Source organism: Vicia villosa, unplaced genomic scaffold (assembly GCF_029867415.1).
Source record: "Vicia villosa cultivar HV-30 ecotype Madison, WI unplaced genomic scaffold, Vvil1.0 ctg.001177F_1_1, whole genome shotgun sequence".
Classification (NCBI taxonomy): Eukaryota; Viridiplantae; Streptophyta; class Magnoliopsida; order Fabales; family Fabaceae; genus Vicia; species Vicia villosa.
In genome coordinates this window covers 330,875-353,426 of record NW_026705518.1, presented here as the reverse complement: position 1 = coordinate 353,426, position 22,552 = coordinate 330,875, and the positions used below count along the sequence as shown (strand labels likewise).

The 22,552-nt window shown below is 37.4% G+C and overlaps 1 protein-coding gene across 1 annotated transcript; it reads left to right on the top strand.

Moving 5' to 3' along the window:
- The first annotated feature begins 3,797 nt into the window (after positions 1-3,797).
- LOC131633784 (uncharacterized) lies at positions 3,798-4,268 on the top strand. The gene has a single exon (XM_058904469.1). It carries the CDS (start codon positions 3,798-3,800, stop codon positions 4,266-4,268), a length of 471 nt encoding a protein of 156 aa, XP_058760452.1.
- The last annotated feature ends 18,284 nt before the right edge of the window (positions 4,269-22,552 follow it).

The following is a 22,552-nucleotide window of genomic DNA, read 5'->3' as shown; positions in this document are numbered from 1 at the left end:
AAAACTTTCTTTTCTTCTTTCTTTTCTTCTTCTTATCTTTCTTTTTTTTCTTATTCTTTTCTTCGTCCTTCTCATCATCCTTCTTATCATTTTTCCCATCATCCTTCTTATCTTCCTTCTTCTGCTTCTTCTTTTCGACTTCTTCTTCTTTCTTTTGATTCTCCTTCTGTTCCTCAACCTTCTCTTCATTTCTCATCTCTTCACTAATAGATGGAAGGTCTAACCTTTGCTTTGTTCTTCTTTCTTGCTTGGGCACAACTTCTGGAAAGACTTTTGATACTCCTTCCTCAGTAGTCAGAAGCTTCTGCTTGCTTATCCCAACAGGAGCACTGATAGAACTATCTTCTTTGAGAATCTTAAGATAGTGAACCATAACACCTGGTTGTTCATTTTTTAAGAACATCTCAAAATCAGCTAAAACCGGACCTCTTCTGTTTCTAACATCTGGATTTGCTTGAGGAGTAGAATCAATAGATTGAATTAAGCCAATTTTCTTCAAAGTATGAGCGTTCAGAGTACTCCCAATGATGGTATAAGGATTATTGATTACTCCAGCAGACTCCAACTCTCCAACCATCTTGGTTTGAACCAAAAGATTTGTAATGATCCTCCCAAAAGGAATAACATTCCTCTTATGCTTCATTATGTTTTCATCTCTGGAATCTTTCACATCATTCCACAAGTGATTGAATATGATGAAAGGGATATCCACCTTCTTCTGAGTACCAAGGCAATACATGATGTATTGTTGGTCATTGTTGATGAAATCTGATGAACTCGTTGATTTCCTGTGGTAGAAACAACCTAGAAGAATCTTTGTCCATATCTTGTATATGTTCTTCAGATCCTTAACTTTCTTTGATTTCTTCCCATCTGTAAAGATTTCAGCGTAGACTGCATCCCAATCGGTTCTTGGAGTTGCTTCAGTAGCACCTTCAGAATCCATCAACCCAAACAGCATTCTCAAAGTGGTTTCAGTGATGGGGAAGAATCTACCATGAACGAAAGAGACTATAGCTTTAGGAATTACAGATGCATGAATCCAGAATTCCTTCACTAATTCTGGATAGACTGGTCCACAAAATTCATAGAACAATGGCCCCATCCTTGAAACACCAAACTCTCTTTAAGATGAATGTCATGTTTTTCCAGATTATCAATATCTACCACTAACTCACAAATGACTTCCAACTGATTCAAATGAATCGAACAGGTGATTTGTGGAATAAGTTGTTGCTCTTGTTCTTATTCATTCTGATGTTGAGACGAAGAAGAAACATTTTGAGTAGAGGGGGAAGCCATGGAAGCACTTTTGAGATTTCTGGGTTTTCTTTTAGGGTTTAAGAAAAGAGAGAAGAGGTTGCAGAAATGCATAAACAAGAGAGAATGAATGCATGAAAAGAGAAAATGAGATTATGAGAGGTGTATAAATAGACACGGATTTGAAACAATATGCAATTAAATTCTAAGAATGAATAGTTACAGAATGCAGAGAATCAAATGCATTTAATGTTGAGTGACGTCAGGGTAAAACGTGATATTTGAAATGATTTGCACAGTTACCTAGGGCGGCGTCTCATCAACTGCACGCATGCTTATCCCTTTAGAGTGAACACATGTTCATCTTCTGGAATAGCTGGTGACAGCTATTTTGCTTTAAAGGAGATTCTGAATCAACTTAGACATATGAAACGTTAGGAATAACAGAATCAGATTATCTAACTGATCAACATTTTTAGAACTTCTTATAAGAAAATAAATGATCATTTCAAATCTAATCCATATATAAGATCTTCTCATCCTTTCATTCTAGGCATAAATCCATACTTATATTCTTCAGAATGAACTTAAACCTATCTTCAGCAAGGGGTTTTGTAAAGATATTAGCCCATTGATGGTCTGTATCAACAAATTTTAAAGATAGAACACCCTTCTGAACATAGTCCCTAATGAAGTGATGTTTGATCTCAATATGTTTAGCTTTGGAACGTAAGATTGGATTCTTAGATAAACAGATAGCAGAAGTATTATCATGGAAGATAGGAATGTTACTCTCATATATCTGATAATCTTCTAGCTGACTCTTCATCCAGAGCATCTGTGTACTACATCCATCAGCAGCAACATATTCTGCTTCTGTTGTAGAGAGGGCAATTGTAGCTTGCTTCTTGCTATACCAGGAGATCAAATGACTTCCAAGAAACTGACAGCTTCCAAAAGTACTTTTTCTTTCAACTCTATCTCCAGCGTAATCAACATCACAAAATCCTACTAGGTTGTAATCTTCAGATCTTCTGTAGACTAAACCAACATTAGTAGTACCTTTCAGATACCTCAGAATTCTCTTAACAGCAGTTAAATGAGATTCTCTAGGATCTGATTAGAATCTTGCATACAGACAAACACTGAATAAAATATCAGGTCTAGAAGCAGTAAGATTTAGAAGAGATCCAATCATACCTCTGTAGAGCTTCTGATCTACCTTCTTACTTACCTCATCCTTACCTAAGACACACGTTGGATGCATAAGAGTCTTTGCTTCTTTGCTTTCTGAAAGATTAAACTTCTTCAGAAGTTTTTTCACGTACTTGGTGTGATGAACATAAGTTCCTTCAGAAGTTTGATTGATCTGGATCCCAAGGAAATACTTGAGTTCTCCCATCATGCTCATTTCAAACTCAGCCTGCATAGACTTAGCAAACTCCTTTCCAAGTGTAGCATTAGATGTTCCAAAGATAATATCATCAACATAAATTTGGCAAATTAAAATATCCTTTTTAAAGGTTTTACAGAAGAGAGTTGTATCCACTTGTCCTCTAGTGAAACCATTATCCAGAAGGAAAGAACATAATCTTTCATACCAAGCTCTGGGAGCTTGCTTCAAGCCATATAATGATTTCTTTAATTTGAAAACATGTTCTGGAGACTTAGAGTCTTCAAAACCAGGAGGTCTACAACAGAAGCAGAATATGTTGCTGCTGCTGGATGTAGTACACAGATGCTCTGGATGAAAAGTCAGCTAGAAGACTATCAGATATATGAGAGTAACATTCCTATATATTGTGATAATACTTCTGCTATCTGTTTATCTAAGAATCCTATTTTACATTCTAAAGCTAAACATATTGAGATTAAACATCACTTTATTAGGGACTATGTTCTGAAGGGTGTTCTTTCTTTAAACTTCGTTGATACAGAACATCAGTGGGTTGATATCTTTACAAAACCCCTTGCTGAAGATAGGTTTAATTTCATTCTGAAGAACATCAGTATGGACTTATGCCCAGAATAAGGTTATTAGAAGATCTGATATATGGATTAGATTTGAAATGATTATTTATTTTCTTATCAGATGTTCTGGATATGTATGATCATTTAAATACTCTGATTCTATTATTCCTAACGTTTCATATATCTAAGTATGATACAGAACTTCTGTTAAAGCAAAACAGTTGTCACCAGCTATTCCAGATGATGACCACGTGTTCATTCTGAAGGGACAAGCATGTGTGCAGTTGATGAGACGCCGCCCTAGGTAACTGTGCAAATCTTTTCAAATTTCAGGTTATCTCTCCTAAAGTCATTCAGCATTAATTGTGATTTATTCAAATTCTGTAATCTCTTGCATTCAGAATTTCATTGCATTTTATTTCAAATCCGCGCCTATATAAATGCATCTCTCATTCATTTCATATCTTTCACTCATCTTCACTGTTCATCGTTTTATGCATTTTTGCCTCCTCTTCTCTCTTTTCAAAAACCCTAAAGTGAAACCCAGTAATCTCAAGTGTTCTTCAATGGCTTCTTCATCAAATGTTCAACATAAGGCTTCGTCCTCTAAACATCAAGAACAAGTTCAACAACAAAAATCTGTCTTCACTCCATTGATGACTTGTTTGATTCCTTACGAAGATTTGGAAGTTATCTGTGAATCTATGGTTGATTTTGAAAATCTGCAAGCACACGATTTCAACATCAAAACAGATATGTTGGTTCAAGGATGGGCAAACTATTTTGGACGTCTAATTGGACCGGTTTATCCTCTTTTGGTTAAGGAATTTTGGACTCATGCCACTATTACCCCAACTACTATCATCTCCTTCGTGCTAGGTCAAGAAATTGTAATCTCTGAGAATCTGAAAAGGAATTTATATAACCTCCAAGGTTTGGGTGGAATTACTGGTTCTCTCCCTGGAAGAACTGTTTGGAAAAAAGTTCGTCCAGAGTTGGTTACTTCTAGAAAAGGCTCACCTCATCTACAGATCTGAAGCCTTCTTACAGAGTTTGGGCGAAGATCATTCTGGGATCTTTCAACCTACATCAGTCAAGATCAGCAGTTCCTTCTGTACTGCATTGGAAAGGGTATGAGAATCAACTTGCCTCAGGTTATGTTCAATCATCTATGTACTCATGTGAAAGAATCAAGGGAGGCAGAACGTTTGAAGTATCCCAAGATTAAGAAGAATACCATTCCTATGGGAAGATTGGTATCAGACATTCTAACTGAGAGTGGTCTGATTGATACTTTGAGAGCAGCTGGCTCTATTCAAGATCTGATTGTTGTTCATGGGAGTACTATGACTGCTCATTCTTTGAGAAGAATGCAGTTGATCAAAAAGATGATCTCCACTCTAAAGGTGATTCCTGATATTCTATCCAAAAGAACACCTGTTGATGATTTCCCTCAAATGTTCAAGGAAGAACTATCAGAATCTGTTCAACTCTATCTGGAATCATATGTAAGAGACCAGTCAGAAGTTGACCCTGCATGGATTCGTGGAAGAACTCTTCCATCTTTGGATGAGTTAAAGAAAAAGGATAAGTAGAAGAAACAGAAGAAGCTGAAGAGAAAGGTCACTGAAGAAGGTCCTGCTGCAAAGAAAGCCAAGAAGCAGAAGAAACCTTCAGGTATTGTTATCTCTGACTCTGTACCTGTTAACAGTTCTGAACATGTATCAACAGAGTCCCTCAAAGTACCTAGAACTTCTGAACAGCTTCAGAAGCTCATAGAAGAAATTGATAATGTAGACACCTCTAGTTTACATTCTTCCTCTAACCTACCCCCTCAGAAAAGACCACCATCTTCTGAACTTCCATCTTCTTCCACCACCACTAAAAGAAATCGTCCACTTCATTCTGAACCAACTCTGGACCCCCAACCTCTAACTGTTATCTTTCCACAAATTCCATCTAAAAATATCTTTTCCACTAATCAACCTCATTCAACCATCTCCATTCCTAAACCAATCTCACCAATAAATGACCCTTCATCAACATCCACTTTTTCTGACCCTTTTGTTGCTGTCATTGATTCGGAAAATGAAGCAGAATCCTCACTCCCTCCATTATCCTCTATCACCTCATTGCTTGATAGAACCCCTAAAACTTATTTCATTCTTAACCCAGACTCTCCAATCACCCGTCTCATAATCAACCTTCCTAAACCCTCTGTTGATATTCGTTTTGAATTGTTGAAGTATAAGGTACGGACAGGGTTAGATGCTCTGAAGGTTGCTCATGATTCCAAGCTGGATCATGTAGCTGTTGGAAAGCTTTGGAGAGCTTTTGGTGAGGAAATACAGGAAGAATTTCTGGACCTCTAGAAAGATTGTTTGGTTGCTGCTCCTGGTCTTGCTGGACTTGCTTTGGAGTATGGTGGAGGCAAGTACTATCATCCTATCACCAACTGGAAACCTCTGGAAGAGAAACCATTTGTTGATGAGTTAGAAGAAGAAAATCCTCTAGCTATAGTTGTTTGGAAGCCATATCCATACTGTAATACGGTGAACTGACTTTTTATCGATCGAAATGTCGCGGTTAAGCAAGAGTCGCCACCGACTTTTATTTTATCCAAATTAATTAGAAAGGCTAAAAGAACAGGAAAAACCTTTTAAATAGAAACAGGGTTCGGGGGGTAATTATGCAAAGGGAAGGTGTAAGGCACCCTTTGCATCCATGGTTATCCATGGGCTCTTAACTTGCTTTGCTCTTTTTGTTTCAGAAAGGTAGAAGAAGAAGATATGGACTTTAGCTCGTAAATGAGCGTAGCCATATTGAAGAATTTTGAGAAAGAATATTTGAAAATATTTAGAGCAAGGCAAAGCAATTTAAGAGCAATTTACCTTATATTTGAGAAATCTGTTCTTTCAGCCTTTCAGAGCGAAAGGATCTATCCTTGCCATAAGAGGGCAGGAAGCCTTTCATTTGGAGGTTTAAGGGTCATCGAAGTATCCTTTGCCATAAGACTGTCCCATGCCATAGAAGGGCAGGTAATCTAAGGCAAGGATCAGAATAAGCCTTTTCGTAGGCAGCCAGAAGATACCTCAGCCTTTTCCGTAGGCAACATCCGAGGGTTGAGGTCATTTGTGTATCGAAGGCAGCATCATTAGGGTCGTGACCTTTTTATCGAGGCAACACGGCTGAGGTATCCTCGAATTCGAGGGACATGGCTTATTCTGCAGAAAAACGAAGGCAACAGGCAACAGGCAACAGGCAACAGGCAACAGAGAGGGTTACCCAAAAGGTGTGCGTGTGTGTAACAATCACGTGATTAATTCGATTAAATTATCTTATAATTAGTGAGGCTAATTCGATTTAAAGTTGCACTCCCTAAATTACTAACCACGCAGTTATAGAGTGATAATAATAATAATAGAGGGAAGGGGGAAATTGAAACCAGCGGAGGAAAGGGGGATTGAAACCAGCGGGATAATAAATAAATAAGTCTGACATAAGTAATAATTAGGGTTTAGAGTTACCGACTATGCGAGGCTTTGACATTTGGCAAACCTGAAAAGGCGGAAAAATGGCAAACAGAAATAGAGTGAGTGCATTATCGGTTCGGAGGCAAACATTATAACCCTAAAAAATAATGAAATTTAAAAAAAATAAATAGATAAAGTAAATAGACACTTAGCTTCGAATTTGATCTGATATGGTTAGAGTCGGAGGAAACCTCGGAGGTAACCCTGAAAAGACAAGGCAGAACGAGAAGGTGAACGCAGGGCAAACCCTAACCACAAATCAATTAAAAGAATAAAATCAAATAAAGCAGCACACTTATCTTCGAGGTTTGTTGAAGGCGCGCACTCGAGGCGGATCATGTTGCTAACTCTGACAATGCACAGAAAGGAAAAATAAATCAGTGTATTGGAATGTTCCTCGTAAACCCTGATTAGGGCAAAAATTAATCAAGGTTAGTAAAATAAGCACAACCAATTAAATTAATTATTGGTTTGCAACCTAATTAATTAATTTGAATAAATAAAAAAAAATAAAATCAGGCAAAAAAAACATTTTTTATGAATTTTTTGGGAGTTTAAATAAATTAATTATGAATAAATTAAAATTATTTAACAATTATATATGAATTTATTAATTAAAATAAATAAACACATAAGTTAAATAAAATAAATTTATAAGGGTTTTCTAAATTCAAAAACATAAATTAATGTATAGAAACCAATTTAAATAAAAAAACAAAAGTATATATATATATTAAAAACGTGGCTGTGTAATCAAAAATAAAAAAAAATTTCAAAAATACTTAACTTCTGATTGTGTGTGGCGCAGGTGTGTGGAGTACGGTGCACTGGCAGCTTCCTGGGCATCGGTTTGATCAGAGATTCCAATCGACGGCTGGGATGGCGAGGGAGTATGGTAACGCGTAGGTCTTAACGCGTTGGATCTGACATCATCCCTTCACTTTTCGCGCGCGTCTGAATTTAAATGGGCCAATCACGAGATGACACGACGTCATCTTCTTCAACGAAAACCTGCAACACACTATTTTACAGCGCTTTTTGCTAAGCGCGTTGTAAAAGGTCTTGCGTAGTAGAACGAAAAAATAACGAACAGGGCTAAATGACCATGAAAATTTGGCGCGATGCCATGGTTACCTTCGTCTCAGCCACGCGAATCTAATGGTACCTGTCTTGATATCTAATTTTGCATAATTAAAAAAACCCCAATTCAAGGATCAAACCCTAACATGGCAATCGGTAGCAAACATGCATAGAAACACGATTAATTGTCCAGAAACAGTCATCACATCAAGGCAAACACAATTATGCAATTTAAATCCATGAATGATGCGTGTATTATGCAAATCGAAAGAAAATAGAAAAGCAAACCGTGAGGCTCTTAGAGGTTGATTCTGAGCGTTTGGATCGCGTGCGACAATTGGAACAGCTTCAATGAACACTAGGGAACGTGTTAGGATGCACAAAAACTTCTGAATTGGCCTTCAACTCAGAATTGGAGTTTGGATTTTCTTTGACTTTTGCACTTCGGTTTTGGTTCTTTGGAGGCAGCCAATTCGTAACCCTAGCATCTGAATTCTTTTAGTACTTATAGGACATGGTTTAGGTCAACAAAAACTGAACAAAATCCCATCAAATCTTGATAGTTGTTGTTTGGGAAATTTGATTGAAATATGATTATGGATCTTTCCAAATTTGACCAAATTGATTCAATTTCCTTCCAATCTTCAAGTGCACGAAATTTGATTTATTTTGGAGAATATTTGATGATCAAAATAGGTCCAAACCATATCTTTTATAAAATATTGGATTTTCTCTTAATTTACATGACTTTAATCCTTTTTAATTAGAATAAAAAATCATAATAAATTAAATAAACCAAATATTTTCGTGGCAATAATATCTTGGGCTCTTGGATACTTGGGGATCATGATTGGGTCAAAACAATTTGGGCCCATTTGCAAAATATTTTGAATTCCTTCACATTTTTCCCTCCAAAATAACCCAACTTTGACAAGGCCTATCTCCTTCAATTTTTGAGGTATGGAAGTGTTCTAAGACATTTTAGAAACCTTAGAGAGTCCTTTATCCAATGCCTTTGGTCTTATATCAAAATCATTTTCCATTCTTATTTTATGACCTTTTGAAAAACATGTCTTTTTGTTGACTTTTGAAAAGGACCTGTAATGTATGAGGCCATAATTCTTAAACCATTGACCTATGAGCTTTGATTCTTGTACCATTGGATAAAGGAGTGAATTCCCTTCAAAATGAGCTTTGGTGGGAATTTTTCTGATGAAGTATGAATTTTTGGTGAATTTTCAAAGTTTGGTTGACTTTTTCAGTTCATGCCAAAAATAGTAACTTTTGACTTTTGACTTTTCTGATCCTTCCTTGCATCATCATGATCAACCCTTGATCAAATGATGATTTTAGGGTTATGAGGATATTGTTGACCAAGTATCTTGAACTTTGACTGTATTTTGACCTGAAATGACTGTTTTGCCCTTGAGAGTCGACTGTTGACCTAATCAAGATTTGAGGAGCCAAATTTGTTCTATTTGACTTGAAACTTTATATGGAGATGCTTTGGGATGTTAGAGACCTTATTGAACCACCTTGGGCCATTGATTCAGTGTTTTTCCCTTGAATTAGTCAAACCCTAGTTTAGAGTTTCTGTATAGGAGACTGTATTTTGGTGCTTTGTGTTTTGAATAGCATGGGCAAATTTTGGGGTATGACAGCTGCCCCTGTTCAATTATCTTAAACCTGAAGATGTAGAGTGGTTTGCATGCCAGTCGGTATCTGAAGGTAGAAGATGATTGAACATAAGAATACCAAGAAATTTGCCCTAGTTGAAGTAGGGACTTTTGTCGGAGATGGGCTTGTGGATGCCATCTGGTAGTTGAATTTTGAGAAGATGTTGTTTGCGCGTTGACCGTGTCATTACCGTTCGTGGTAGATGAATTAGATCCTTGGGAATTGATCGTGTCAGTATCGTTCGTGATACTTGAATTAGATCTTGGAAGGATGATCGTGTCTTCATCGTTCGTGATGATAGAGTTAGATCTGAGGAGATAATCGTGTCTTCATCGTTCGTGATGATAGAATTAGATTCTCTTGTCGTGTCAGCACCGTTCGTAGTGACTGAATTAGACTGGGAAGGCCAGTGATCGTGTCCACACCGTTCGTGATGATAGACTTAGACCTCTGAAATTTGATCGTGTCAGTACCGTTCGTAGTATCTGAATTAGATCTTCTGTCGTGTCAGTACCATTCGTAGTAGCTGAATTAGACTGAGAAGGTCAGTGACCGTGTCTACACCGTTCGTGATGATAGAATTAGATCTCTGAGAGTTGACCGTGTCAGTACCGTTCGTAGTAACCGAATTAGATCTTTTGTCGTGTCAGTACTGTTCGTAGTAGCTGAATTAGACTTTGAAAGTGATCGTGTCATTACCGTTCGTGGTAAATGAATTAGATCTTCGAGCGTTGACCGTGTCAGTACCATTCGTAGTAGCTGAATTAGATCTTGGAAAGTTGGAGATTTCGTTCATTTGTCGGTACCTGTATTCTGAAAAAGGTAAGATTAATCTTTATGCAATGTCATGATGCATGGGTTATGTAATGAATCCCTCAAAATAAATGAGAGCTTTTACATGTTATGTATGAGTTCATTATGAGGTAATGTATGCAGTGTATGAACATGTTTATGACATATGATATGTGAATATGATTTATGTTGTCTTTGATTAAGAAAGTAGATCTTTATGTCCTTGTAATTATACTGTCTGATCTTGTCTTGAAGATGCTCAGCTGGGAATTTATGATTTCTGCTTGGAGATAATCAGTGACTTGATGTTCCCTGATTGGTGATAAAGATATTGATAAATCATGTTGGAGGAGAGCGACAGTGTTGAAGATGTAAACTCTGTTGGGCAGCCATGTCTCTATCGGGAGCGTTTGAAGATATCCTCTTAATGATTACTCTGTGGGGATATGATCTTGTGAACCCGGCTTTGTGGGGAGACATGGGTGAAAGTTGCCCCCAGTATTATAGTAACTACTACTTGATTTAGGACACGTCACTTAAAATGTCAAACTGGACTTGTATAGATTTGCCCCAGTTGGCAGGAACTTTGGAAAGATTCGCCTTGCGAGGACTTTATAAGATGTGCACTTTAGGAGACATGCCCCTAGTAATCATATGCCCAATATGATGTCCTATGTTGGTTGAGAAGTAGCTTCAGATCTTCTTGGATGCGTGCCCCTGATTATTTTGGCATCCTTGAGAGATTCTCGGAATCTTGACTTGATTGCCCCAGGTTGATCGGGAAATAGTTGGAAGTCCACTAGGGATGAATGCCTTTGACTTTTTGGTATTTTGAGAGATTCTTCGAATCTTGACTTGATTGCCCCAGATTGATTGGGAAAAACATGTCATGCCCCTTGTATACGTAGGATACATTGCTTCTCGGCGTAATCTTGTCTGTTGGGATAACTTTTAGTCATTAGTTGTACCATGTGCAAGTTCTTTCTGATGCTAGCATTTGAAATTATGTAGCAGAATATGTTTAATAATGAATTCATGAGATGCAATGCATACATTTGTCTTGAGTTTTTTTTTTTTGAAAAAAAACATTAAAACAAGAGATGTAAATGCGTGATATTCGTAAAAACATGCTATTTGTGATAATGTGATGTTTGTGAAAACATGATATCAACTCGGCATTCGTGGTAAACCTTAAGGAGTCAGGATACCTTTGTCGTGACAATATGCTTTCGAACTATCCATGCTTCAGTTAGGACTTTCAAGGGTTGTAACGTGGCTTGGTTCACGGTTTAAGAAACAAAGGATAAAGGCTCAAAATTTGATTGTACCCACCCCCTTCTTCGTGATGTTCTTCAGTCCTAAGCTCAGTTAATTCAACTTATGCATTCAGGTTCCAGGAGACTTTTGGATTTGTACCTTTGATGATGATGATGGTTCACAAGCAAAGAGATCTTTTGAGATGGCAGTCACTTCTTCCTTTTGGTAGTCACAACATTGTTTTGTTCAGGAATTTATTGACTTTTTTTTTTCATCTTTTTGATATCCCTAGATTTTGCCTGAACTGTTTATTTTGGAGCTTACAGTCAGCGGGATGCCTTGATTTTTTGCCTAAGTCATCTTTTTGATTTTTGACTTAGCAGGCTTTTCTTTGTATATATGTTTTTCATAATTTTTTTTTGAAAGATATTGACTGCCTTGCTTAATGATTGGTAAACCAACATTGGCTTTTGATTGACCTCTCCAACACTTCTTCGATATGTGCGGATGAACGTTGGTGATTGAAACCATTGTTGAAAACTGTACTGAATGATTCTCTTGAAATAGAATGCACAGCCAAATTAACTGAGAACTACCCTGCCCCAGGTTATGATCAAGGGTTTTAATTAGTACAAGAAAGAAACTTCTACTTCTTAGGCTCAAAGGGGTTGACGAGGGATTAACATCCTTATATCTCCACTGTTTAGGAATTGAAACAATGCCTGTACATCGTCAGCATAGTCCGCTCAAAAGCATACTGTATGAGGTTGCGGTATCGTTTTCGTCCTCCTCCCTCAAAAGGCTTACAGCTTAGGGAAGTTGAGTATCACAAAAACATATGCAGAATAAAGACATAATTTAAAATGAGTGGTAGCGAAATAATTAATTCAAGACAAACATATGCAATGCACTAATGATTATTATTAAGACAAATAATGTCTATCATAAGTCGAATGTTTAAACAAACAGATAGAAATTGCAAATGAAAGTAAAGCTAATGATTTAAAGTTCATCCACTCTGACATTAATCAGTCTTGTCGTGATTGTGCATGGGAGCAGTGATCATTATAGGAGTCTTGGGATGAGGGAATTCAACTTCACCAGCATCGATCATATCTTGGATCTTGTTCTTTAATGGCCAACAATCATTCGTATCATGCCCAGGGCTATTGGAGTGATACGCGCACCTCGCATTGGGTTTATAGCTAGGAGCGGAAGTGTTGGGCTTCACAGGAGGATCCCTTAAAGTAATTAGCCCTTTCTTCAGCAATTGTTGCAATGCTTCGGCCAGAGTCATGTTGATCTTTGTGAATTGACGCTTAGGTGCAACTACCTTGCGTCTTTGTTGTGGAACTGGTGTAGTGATCAGAACTGTCCCCACAGATTGGTTGGGTTCATTGCGACCTTTCCGATTGTACCCAGCATTAGCCATGTGAGGTTCCTCAGGTGAGTGGAAGTCAATGGTCTTGTCATCAATGAGGTCTTGGATCTTGTGTTTCAACGGTCCACAATCCTCTGTATCATGACCAGGACTATTTGAATGGTAAGCACATCTCGCATGATACTTATACCCAGGAGCGGGGTTAGTAGGAAGTGAATATGGAGGCAATAGAGTTACCAAGTTCTGATTGAGCAGTTGTTGCAGAGCTTGAGACAGCGGCATGGGTAACGGAGTGAATGACCGCTTAGGCTTGGACTTCCATTTATCTTGCACACCTTGCCCCCTTTGTTGGTCCTTCTCCTTCTCGGACAGAAGTGCCTTTAATTCTTCTTGCCCCTTGGCCAAGTGAAAGATTATTTTCTGGAACTGGTTGTTCTGAGCTTGGAGATTCTTCACAGATTGTTCGAGATTCATCTTTGTTACTGAAATAAACAGCACAAAGATGAGGCATTTGTTTTTATGAAACCTGTGATGTGATGTTTATGAATGATATGATTATGCATATGCAATGTTTTCAAGAGATTAAAGGACTTTTAACACATATCAAAAGGAAAATAAAAAAAAGAATGTTATTAATAATAATAATAATAAGTCTCAGGAGCTCATGGCTTTATATCTTTTTTAGAGTTACATTAAAATATTCTAACAATAAATAACATAATAATAATAAAAACAAATAGGAAATCAATCTTCGAGTCGGCGCTTTCTCTTCAAACTTCGAACTTCTTCCTTGTGAGCCTTAATCATCTCATTTCTCTCTTGGACAAGTCTATCAATCTCTTGCTCCCATGATTGTATCTGATCGGGAGAGATGAAGTCTTCAATCTTCCATTTGCGGGAGAAGTAATCAAGCATACTATCGCGCTCTTTGGCATTGGCCGCCATTATTGCTTTTTCTTCTTCCACTTCACGTAGGCGTTTTTCCAAGTCAGCTTTTTCTTGTCTTAGGCAAGCAATGGTGGCAGCAAGGTCTTCATTAGGAGCGGGTACATATGGTTCTACTTCCACATGAACAACGGGAGGAGTAATCCTTGGAACTATAGGAGTATCGGATGGATATGGTATGCCATACTCAACCACTCGATCATAAACCCATTTAAAATAAAGATCTGAAGGGATGTGATTCTTCATTCCTAATTCTCTTACTCCTATTTTCTTCACCTTGGTCCAAGCTTTGATGAACAACTTCTTTTTTCCAGTAGGGTCCGCACCATAATCAAAATTTTCTGCACTAAGATATATGGAACGAGGCTTGTCTTTTAGAGCGAAACCAAATTGATGTCGAGCCAGAATAGGATTATAAGTTATTCCCCCTCGAGTACCAAGAAGAGGTACATTCGGGAAATCTCCACAACTATCAAACAAATGAGATCCTTCAAACCCCTTTTGACTCCAAATAACATCGTCGTAGGAAAGCTTTATAATTCTTTGAGCCCAAGTCAAACCTTCTTCATTCTTTATCGTAGAACGGGATAAGTGCGAAATAAACCACTTATGCAATAATGGTGCACATCCAAGAATACAACCTTTGCCTTTAGATGATCGATGATGGATGGAATGCAACAAGTCACCCAATAAAGTAGGAACCGGATTGTTACTAATGAAGATCTTGAGAGCAATTACATCTACAATTTTATCATAGCGAGGGAACAACACTTGTCCATAGATTATGCAAGCAAGAACTTTTTCAAGAGCATCCATACTTGTAGCATTAATCAAAATGTCAGCTTGATTATACAAGAAGTCAATCGGTAAACCAGTATATTCTCCTTTATTCACCCAAACTTTCTTGATTTCTGATCGAGGCAAATGCAATGCAGCAGCAACATCTTCCAACTTAGGAGTCTCTTCTTCACCAGTGTAGGGCATCTGATCAAGTACCGGCAACCCTAAAATAGAAGAGAATTCTTCCAATGTAGGAACCAACTGAAAATCCCTATAAGTGAAGCAATGTAGTAGAGGATCATAAAACCGGATCATGGTGTTGAGGAGTGCTTCATCCACTTTAGTTCGTACCAAACTGATTAGCTTATTAAGAGACTCGGAAAGCACGAGGGAACCAGAGACATTGTCACAAAGCAGCTTCAAAGGTGTAGGCACTCCTTTAAAGCTAAGGCAAAAAGGCTTACGAACTTTAATTTCCATGTCCTACAAAACAAATTATGGTTAACAATCCTTTAATCCCTTGAATGGAGTTAGTCATGCTATGTATGGATGATGCATGTATGCATGATGCACATACACAAATAAGTCACACAAATCACACAATTTTTGGCTTATGGCTTGCACGGAGTCTGATTAGGTGTCCTTCCCAAGGGCATTTCTATGGATAAGGAGATTTCAGCAACGGGTTCTACCAAGTGACTCAGAATTGTCAGCCCCCTCTAAAGCACCCTCGAACATGGTAAATGCATACCACGCAATGATACTTTAGGAAGAAACCTATCTGAGCTGTAGTATCGGGTAGCGACCATAACTTGGCATGCACCAAGAATAGCCCTCCCACTACGTTCCTAAAAGCCAGGATGGGTTAAGGGTAACTAAAGGTCCTTGAGCTCCGACGCACCCAAAGATACATGCATAAACCTCTCTCATGCAAAAGAGGTACACAATAACCAGTGGAGGCCTAACTCAAGTGTGAACTTCATTTTGACCAACCCCAAGCATGCACAAGGGGGGTCTCCATGACTATGCCACTCCTAATCTTAAGTGTTCTTGAATCCGGGAATAGGATTCGTCCTTCAATTTTCCCAAAACGCCCCTGAAAAATAAAACAAACAAAGCAAATAATAGAAAACATTTTAAAATGAATCCTAAACCTTTAAGGTAACCCCTCTTAATCGAAATTTCCCCAGCAGAGTCGCCAGTTCTGTAATACGGTGAACTGACTTTTTATCGATCGAAATGTCGCGGTTAAGCAAGAGTCGCCACCGACTTTTATTTTATCCAAATTAATTAGAAAGGCTAAAAGAACAGGAAAAACCTTTTAAATAGAAACAGGGTTCGGGGGGTAATTATGCAAAGGGAAGGTGTAAGGCACCCTTTGCATCCATGGTTATCCATGGGCTCTTAACTTGCTTTGCTCTTTTTGTTTCAGAAAGGTAGAAGAAGAAGATATGGACTTTAGCTCGTAAATGAGCGTAGCCATATTGAAGAATTTTGAGAAAGAATATTTGAAAATATTTAGAGCAAGGCAAAGCAATTTAAGAGCAATTTACCTTATATTTGAGAAATCTGTTCTTTCAGCCTTTCAGAGCGAAAGGATCTATCCTTGCCATAAGAGGGCAGGAAGCCTTTCATTTGGAGGTTTAAGGGTCATCGAAGTATCCTTTGCCATAAGACTGTCCCATGCCATAGAAGGGCAGGTAATCTAAGGCAAGGATCAGAATAAGCCTTTTCGTAGGCAGCCAGAAGATACCTCAGCCTTTTCCGTAGGCAACATCCGAGGGTCGAGGTCATTTGTGTATCGAAGGCAGCATCATTAGGGTCGTGACCTTTTTATCGAGGCAACACGGCTGAGGTATCCTCGAATTCGAGGGACATGGCTTATTCTGCAGAAAAACGAAGGCAACAGGCAACAGGCAACAGGCAACAGGCAACAGGCAACAGAGAGGGTTACCCAAAAGGTGTGCGTGTGTGTAACAATCACGTGATTAATTCGATTAAATTATCTTATAATTAGTGAGGCTAATTCGATTTAAAGTTGCACTCCCTAAATTACTAACCACGCAGTTATAGAGTGATAATAATAATAATAGAGGGAAGGGGGAAATTGAAACCAGCGGAGGAAAGGGGGATTGAAACCAGCGGGATAATAAATAAATAAGTCTGACATAAGTAATAATTAGGGTTTAGAGTTACCGACTATGCGAGGCTTTGACATTTGGCAAACCTGAAAAGGCGGAAAAATGGCAAACAGAAATAGAGTGAGTGCATTATCGGTTCGGAGGCAAACATTATAACCCTAAAAAATAATGAAATTTAAAAAAAATAAATAGATAAAGTAAATAGACACTTAGCTTCGAATTTGATCTGATATGGTTAGAGTCGGAGGAAACCTCGAAGGTAACCCTGAAAAGACAAGGCAGAACGAGAAGGTGAACGCAGGGCAAACCCTAACCACAAATCAATTAAAAGAATAAAATCAAATAAAGCAGCACACTTATCTTCGAGGTTTGTTGAAGGCGCGCACTCGAGGCGGATCATGTTGCTAACTCTGACAATGCACAGAAAGGAAAAATAAATCAGTGTATTGGAATGTTCCTCGTAAACCCTGATTAGGGCAAAAATTAATCAAGGTTAGTAAAATAAGCACAACCAATTAAATTAATTATTGGTTTGCAACCTAATTAATTAATTTGAATAAATAAAAAAAAATAAAATCAGGCAAAAAAAACATTTTTTATGAATTTTTTGGGAGTTTAAATAAATTAATTATGAATAAATTAAAATTATTTAACAATTATATATGAATTTATTAATTAAAATAAATAAACACATAAGTTAAATAAAATAAATTTATAAGGGTTTTCTAAATTCAAAAACATAAATTAATGTATAGAAACCAATTTAAATAAAAAAACAAAAGTATATATATATATTAAAAACGTGGCTGTGTAATCAAAAATAAAAAAAATTTTCAAAAATACTTAACTTCTGATTGTGTGTGGCGCAGGTGTGTGGAGTACGGTGCACTGGCAGCTTCCTGGGCATCGGTTTGATCAGAGATTCCAATCGACGGCTGGGATGGCGAGGGAGTATGGTAACGCGTAGGTCTTAACGCGTTGGATCTGACATCATCCCTTCACTTTTCGCGCGCGTCTGAATTTAAATGGGCCAATCACGAGATGACACGACGTCATCTTCTTCAACGAAAACCTGCAACACACTATTTTACAGCGCTTTTTGCTAAGCGCGTTGTAAAAGGTCTTGCGTAGTAGAACGAAAAAATAACGAACAGGGCTAAATGACCATGAAAATTTGGCGCGATGCCATGGTTACCTTCGTCTCAGCCACGCGAATCTAATGGTACCTGTCTTGATATCTAATTTTGCATAATTAAAAAAACCCCAATTCAAGGATCAAACCCTAACATGGCAATCGGTAGCAAACATGCATAGAAACACGATTAATTGTCCAGAAACAGTCATCACATCAAGGCAAACACAATTATGCAATTTAAATCCATGAATGATGCGTGTATTATGCAAATCGAAAGAAAATAGAAAAGCAAACCGTGAGGCTCTTAGAGGTTGATTCTGAGCGTTTGGATCGCGTGCGACAATTGGAACAGCTTCAATGAACACTAGGGAACGTGTTAGGATGCACAAAAACTTCTGAATTGGCCTTCAACTCAGAATTGGAGTTTGGATTTTCTTTGACTTTTGCACTTCGGTTTTGGTTCTTTGGAGGCAGCCAATTCGTAACCCTAGCATCTGAATTCTTTTAGTACTTATAGGACATGGTTTAGGTCAACAAAAACTGAACAAAATCCCATCAAATCTTGATAGTTGTTGTTTGGGAAATTTGATTGAAATATGATTATGGATCTTTCCAAATTTGACCAAATTGATTCAATTTCCTTCCAATCTTCAAGTGCACGAAATTTGATTTATTTTGGAGAATATTTGATGATCAAAATAGGTCCAAACCATATCTTTTATAAAATATTGGATTTTCTCTTAATTTACATGACTTTAATCCTTTTTAATTAGAATAAAAAATCATAATAAATTAAATAAACCAAATATTTTCGTGGCAATAATATCTTGGGCTCTTGGATACTTGGGGATCATGATTGGGTCAAAACAATTTGGGCCCATTTGCAAAATATTTTGAATTCCTTCACATTTTTCCCTCCAAAATAACCCAACTTTGACAAGGCCTATCTCCTTCAATTTTTGAGGTATGGAAGTGTTCTAAGACATTTTAGAAACCTTAGAGAGTCCTTTATCCAATGCCTTTGGTCTTATATCAAAATCATTTTCCATTCTTATTTTATGACCTTTTGAAAAACATGTCTTTTTGTTGACTTTTGAAAAGGACTTGTAATGTATGAGGCCATAATTCTTAAACCATTGACCTATGAGCTTTGATTCTTGTACCATTGGATAAAGGAGTGAATTCCCTTCAAAATGAGCTTTGGTGGGAATTTTTCTGATGAAGTATGAATTTTTGGTGAATTTTCAAAGTTTGGTTGACTTTTTCAGTTCATGCCAAAAATAGTAACTTTTGACTTTTGACTTTTCTGATCCTTCCTTGCATCATCATGATCAACCCTTGATCAAATGATGATTTTAGGGTTATGAGGATATTGTTGACCAAGTATCTTGAACTTTGACTGTATTTTGACCTGAAATGACTGTTTTGCCCTTGAGAGTCGACTGTTGACCTAATCAAGATTTGAGGAGCCAAATTTGTTCTATTTGACTTGAAACTTTATATGGAGATGCTTTGGGATGTTAGAGACCTTATTGAACCACCTTGGGCCATTGATTCAGTGTTTTTCCCTTGAATTAGTCAAACCCTAGTTTAGAGTTTCTGTATAGGAGACTGTATTTTGGTGCTTTGTGTTTTGAATAGCATGGGCAAATTTTGGGGTATGACACATACAAAGTTCTGACTGGAGATTTTCAGCTTCTTTTCAACTGGTTCCGGGAGAACCCTCTGGAAAAGGATCCTGATATGGTGTATCCAGAGGTTGAGTATCCTCCAGAAGTAGAACCTCATGTTTTTCAAGGGCTTCCTACTGAAGAAATTCCTGCTGAGGAAAATCAAGAAGATGCTCAAATGATTGAAGCTGATGCTGCTCATCCTGTTCTAGATAATAACTTTGATACTTCTTCTGCTGGTCCTTCTACTTCTGTTCTGATGAACACTCTGAAGGAACTCCAACTTAATCAAGCTACCTTGGCTAGTTGTCTGAACAAGCAAGATGACACCAATGAGAAAATCAGAACTTGGATGAAGAAACAAGAAGAAACCTCCAAGAAGCAAGCTGAAGACACTTCTGAGATCAAGAACCTTCTGGCCGCCTTAGCTTCTAAGTTTAGCCAGTCATAGTGTGTCTTATGTCTTAGTTGGTTTTTCTTTGTTTTTGCATCTGTTTTGCTGCATCTGCTTTGTATTCTCTCCTTCTGATTATTATCAATGAAATATCTTTTTCTTTCTTCACTCTGTGTGTCTTTCATCTGAATCTTTTATACTTTTTGATGTTATGACAAAAAGGGGGAGAAACGTGATAATTGAATTGATTTATAATATCAGTTGCTCGGCTTAAGTCTCAACATTCCTAACATTATTTGCAAGTTTTTTGTCTTTGATAGTTTTGCAGGAATGTGATATTCTGGAGAAGCAAAAATATGGGGAGAAGCAATTCTGAAGAAAAGCTCTTAAAGAATTGAAGCAAGCTTAGTGCTCTGAGGCTTCAAGATCAGAAACAATGCTTTGTTAAGCCTAAAGCTCTAATACAAGAAGTCTCGAGATCTGATAGCTCTGAAACAAGCAAGCCTTCTTGATGATCAAATAGAAGACTGAAGATAGAGCTCTGATGCAAGTGATCTCAAAGAGAAATTCAAAGCTCTGAAGTTGTCCTATGGAAGCTCTAAAGTGAAGCTCTGAATTATCTGAAGATAGTTGGTTCATTGACTCAGGTTGCTCTTATAACATGTGTCCAATAATAGAATACTTTGAGATGTTGAAGCTGGTGCAAGGTGGAGTAGTTCTCCTTAATGATAATAAGGCTTGCAAGGTTCATGGTATTGGTACGGTCAGACTTAAATGTTAGAACAGGAAATGTTCTGATAAATATTCTTAGATTTGATGGTAACATTATGTATGAATTTTGTATAAGACAATGTGGTACTCTAATCCTTTATGTTTCAGGGAAAGTATAAAAGAGTATGCACAAATCAGCGTTCAAAAGCACTGACCCAGAAGTTCTAGATGGCTTCATCAGAACATGGTCTAGCAAGACATCAGAAGATGGTCCTGCAGAATCAGAACATGATCTAGAAAGCATCAGAAGATGGCAGTCAGAAGCAAAGCTCTGAAGCTCTAATCATATCACGCTCAAAGCACTTCAAGTCTGAAGACAGAAGTTGCATCTGCACCAAAGCTGAAGACTCTGATATTCAAACGTTGTTATCTACAAAATCTGAGTCCAGAATAAAGTACAAGATGAAAGGCTATAACGTCAAATCTCTGAATGACAAAAGGAACGTTAGAAGCTACAAAAGGCAAAGTCAGTAAAAGCAGCAAAAGCATGGCTCGAGGTAGTTGACAAAAGTGTGAAACATTAAATGTAGCGTTGTACTAGTCACGCAAAGCATTAAATGCTCCCAACGGTCATTTCCTCTCAACGCCTATATATAGAAGTTCCATTCAGAAGCAGCACACAACACTCTTGCGCAAAAGAACAGAAACGCTGTCAAACTGAAAAACAAAAAGAACTTCTTCTTCAACCTCACAACTTTGTAATATCTTAGTGAGTGTTAAGAACTAGAACTTAAGAGAAATATCACTTTGTGATTACAACTTTATTAGAAGCAAGTTATACTCTTGTAAAAATTTATTTTTTACATTGATTGTAAAAGGATTTCCTAGAGTGATCAAGTTGTGATCAGTAGACTCTAGAAGACTTAGAGGGTATCTAAGTGGAAAACTATTGCAATCAGTTGGATTAGTGGATTAAATCCTCAGTTGAGGTAAATCACTCTAAAGGGGTAGACTGGAGTAGTTTGGTTAACAACGAACCAGGATAAAAATCATTGTGTTGATTATTTTTATCTACCAAGTTTTTTGAGTTACACTTATTCACCCCCCCCCCCTTTCTAAGTGTTTTTCTATCCTTCATTAAAATGTTTGATGATCTTGAGTTTATTATTCAAAAAGTGAGATATGTTCCAGAACTCAAGCGAAATTTGTCATCTATAAGCATTTTTTATGATATAGGCTATTACACTAGAGTTGAACATAGAGTGTTATAGATTTCACATGATGAAGTGATTATTGCTAAAGGGTCGAAAATATGTGGTCTATATATTTTAAAAGGTTCAAATGTTGTTATTAATTCATCATTAACTAGTGAAGGCTTTCATCACAAGAAAGAGCTATGGGATTTTAAGGTCAAGGCGTTATGAATGCATTGAGGCTGTTTCAGAAGTGTATAATAAATTTTGCAGAAAATAATGGATAAAAATTCATGTGACCACAAGTGAATTTAGTGCTCAAGTAATCTTTGATGATGTTTTCATATGTTACATTCCCTATTTATACAATTTTTTGCATCCCAAAGTCACAAGAAATTGTGGAAAATTGTGGGAGAGAGTGGGAAAAAATTGAAACTAAATGCTGATCATGGGAGATTTTTCTAGAACTGGGTGTCATGATGCATGACGACTGTAATACGGTGAACTGACTTTTTATCAATCGAAATGTCGCGGTAAGCAAGAGTCGCCACCGACTTTTATTTTATCCAAACAAATTCGGAAAGGCAAAAAGAAACAGAAAAAAACCTTTTTAAAGAAATCTAAGTTCGGGG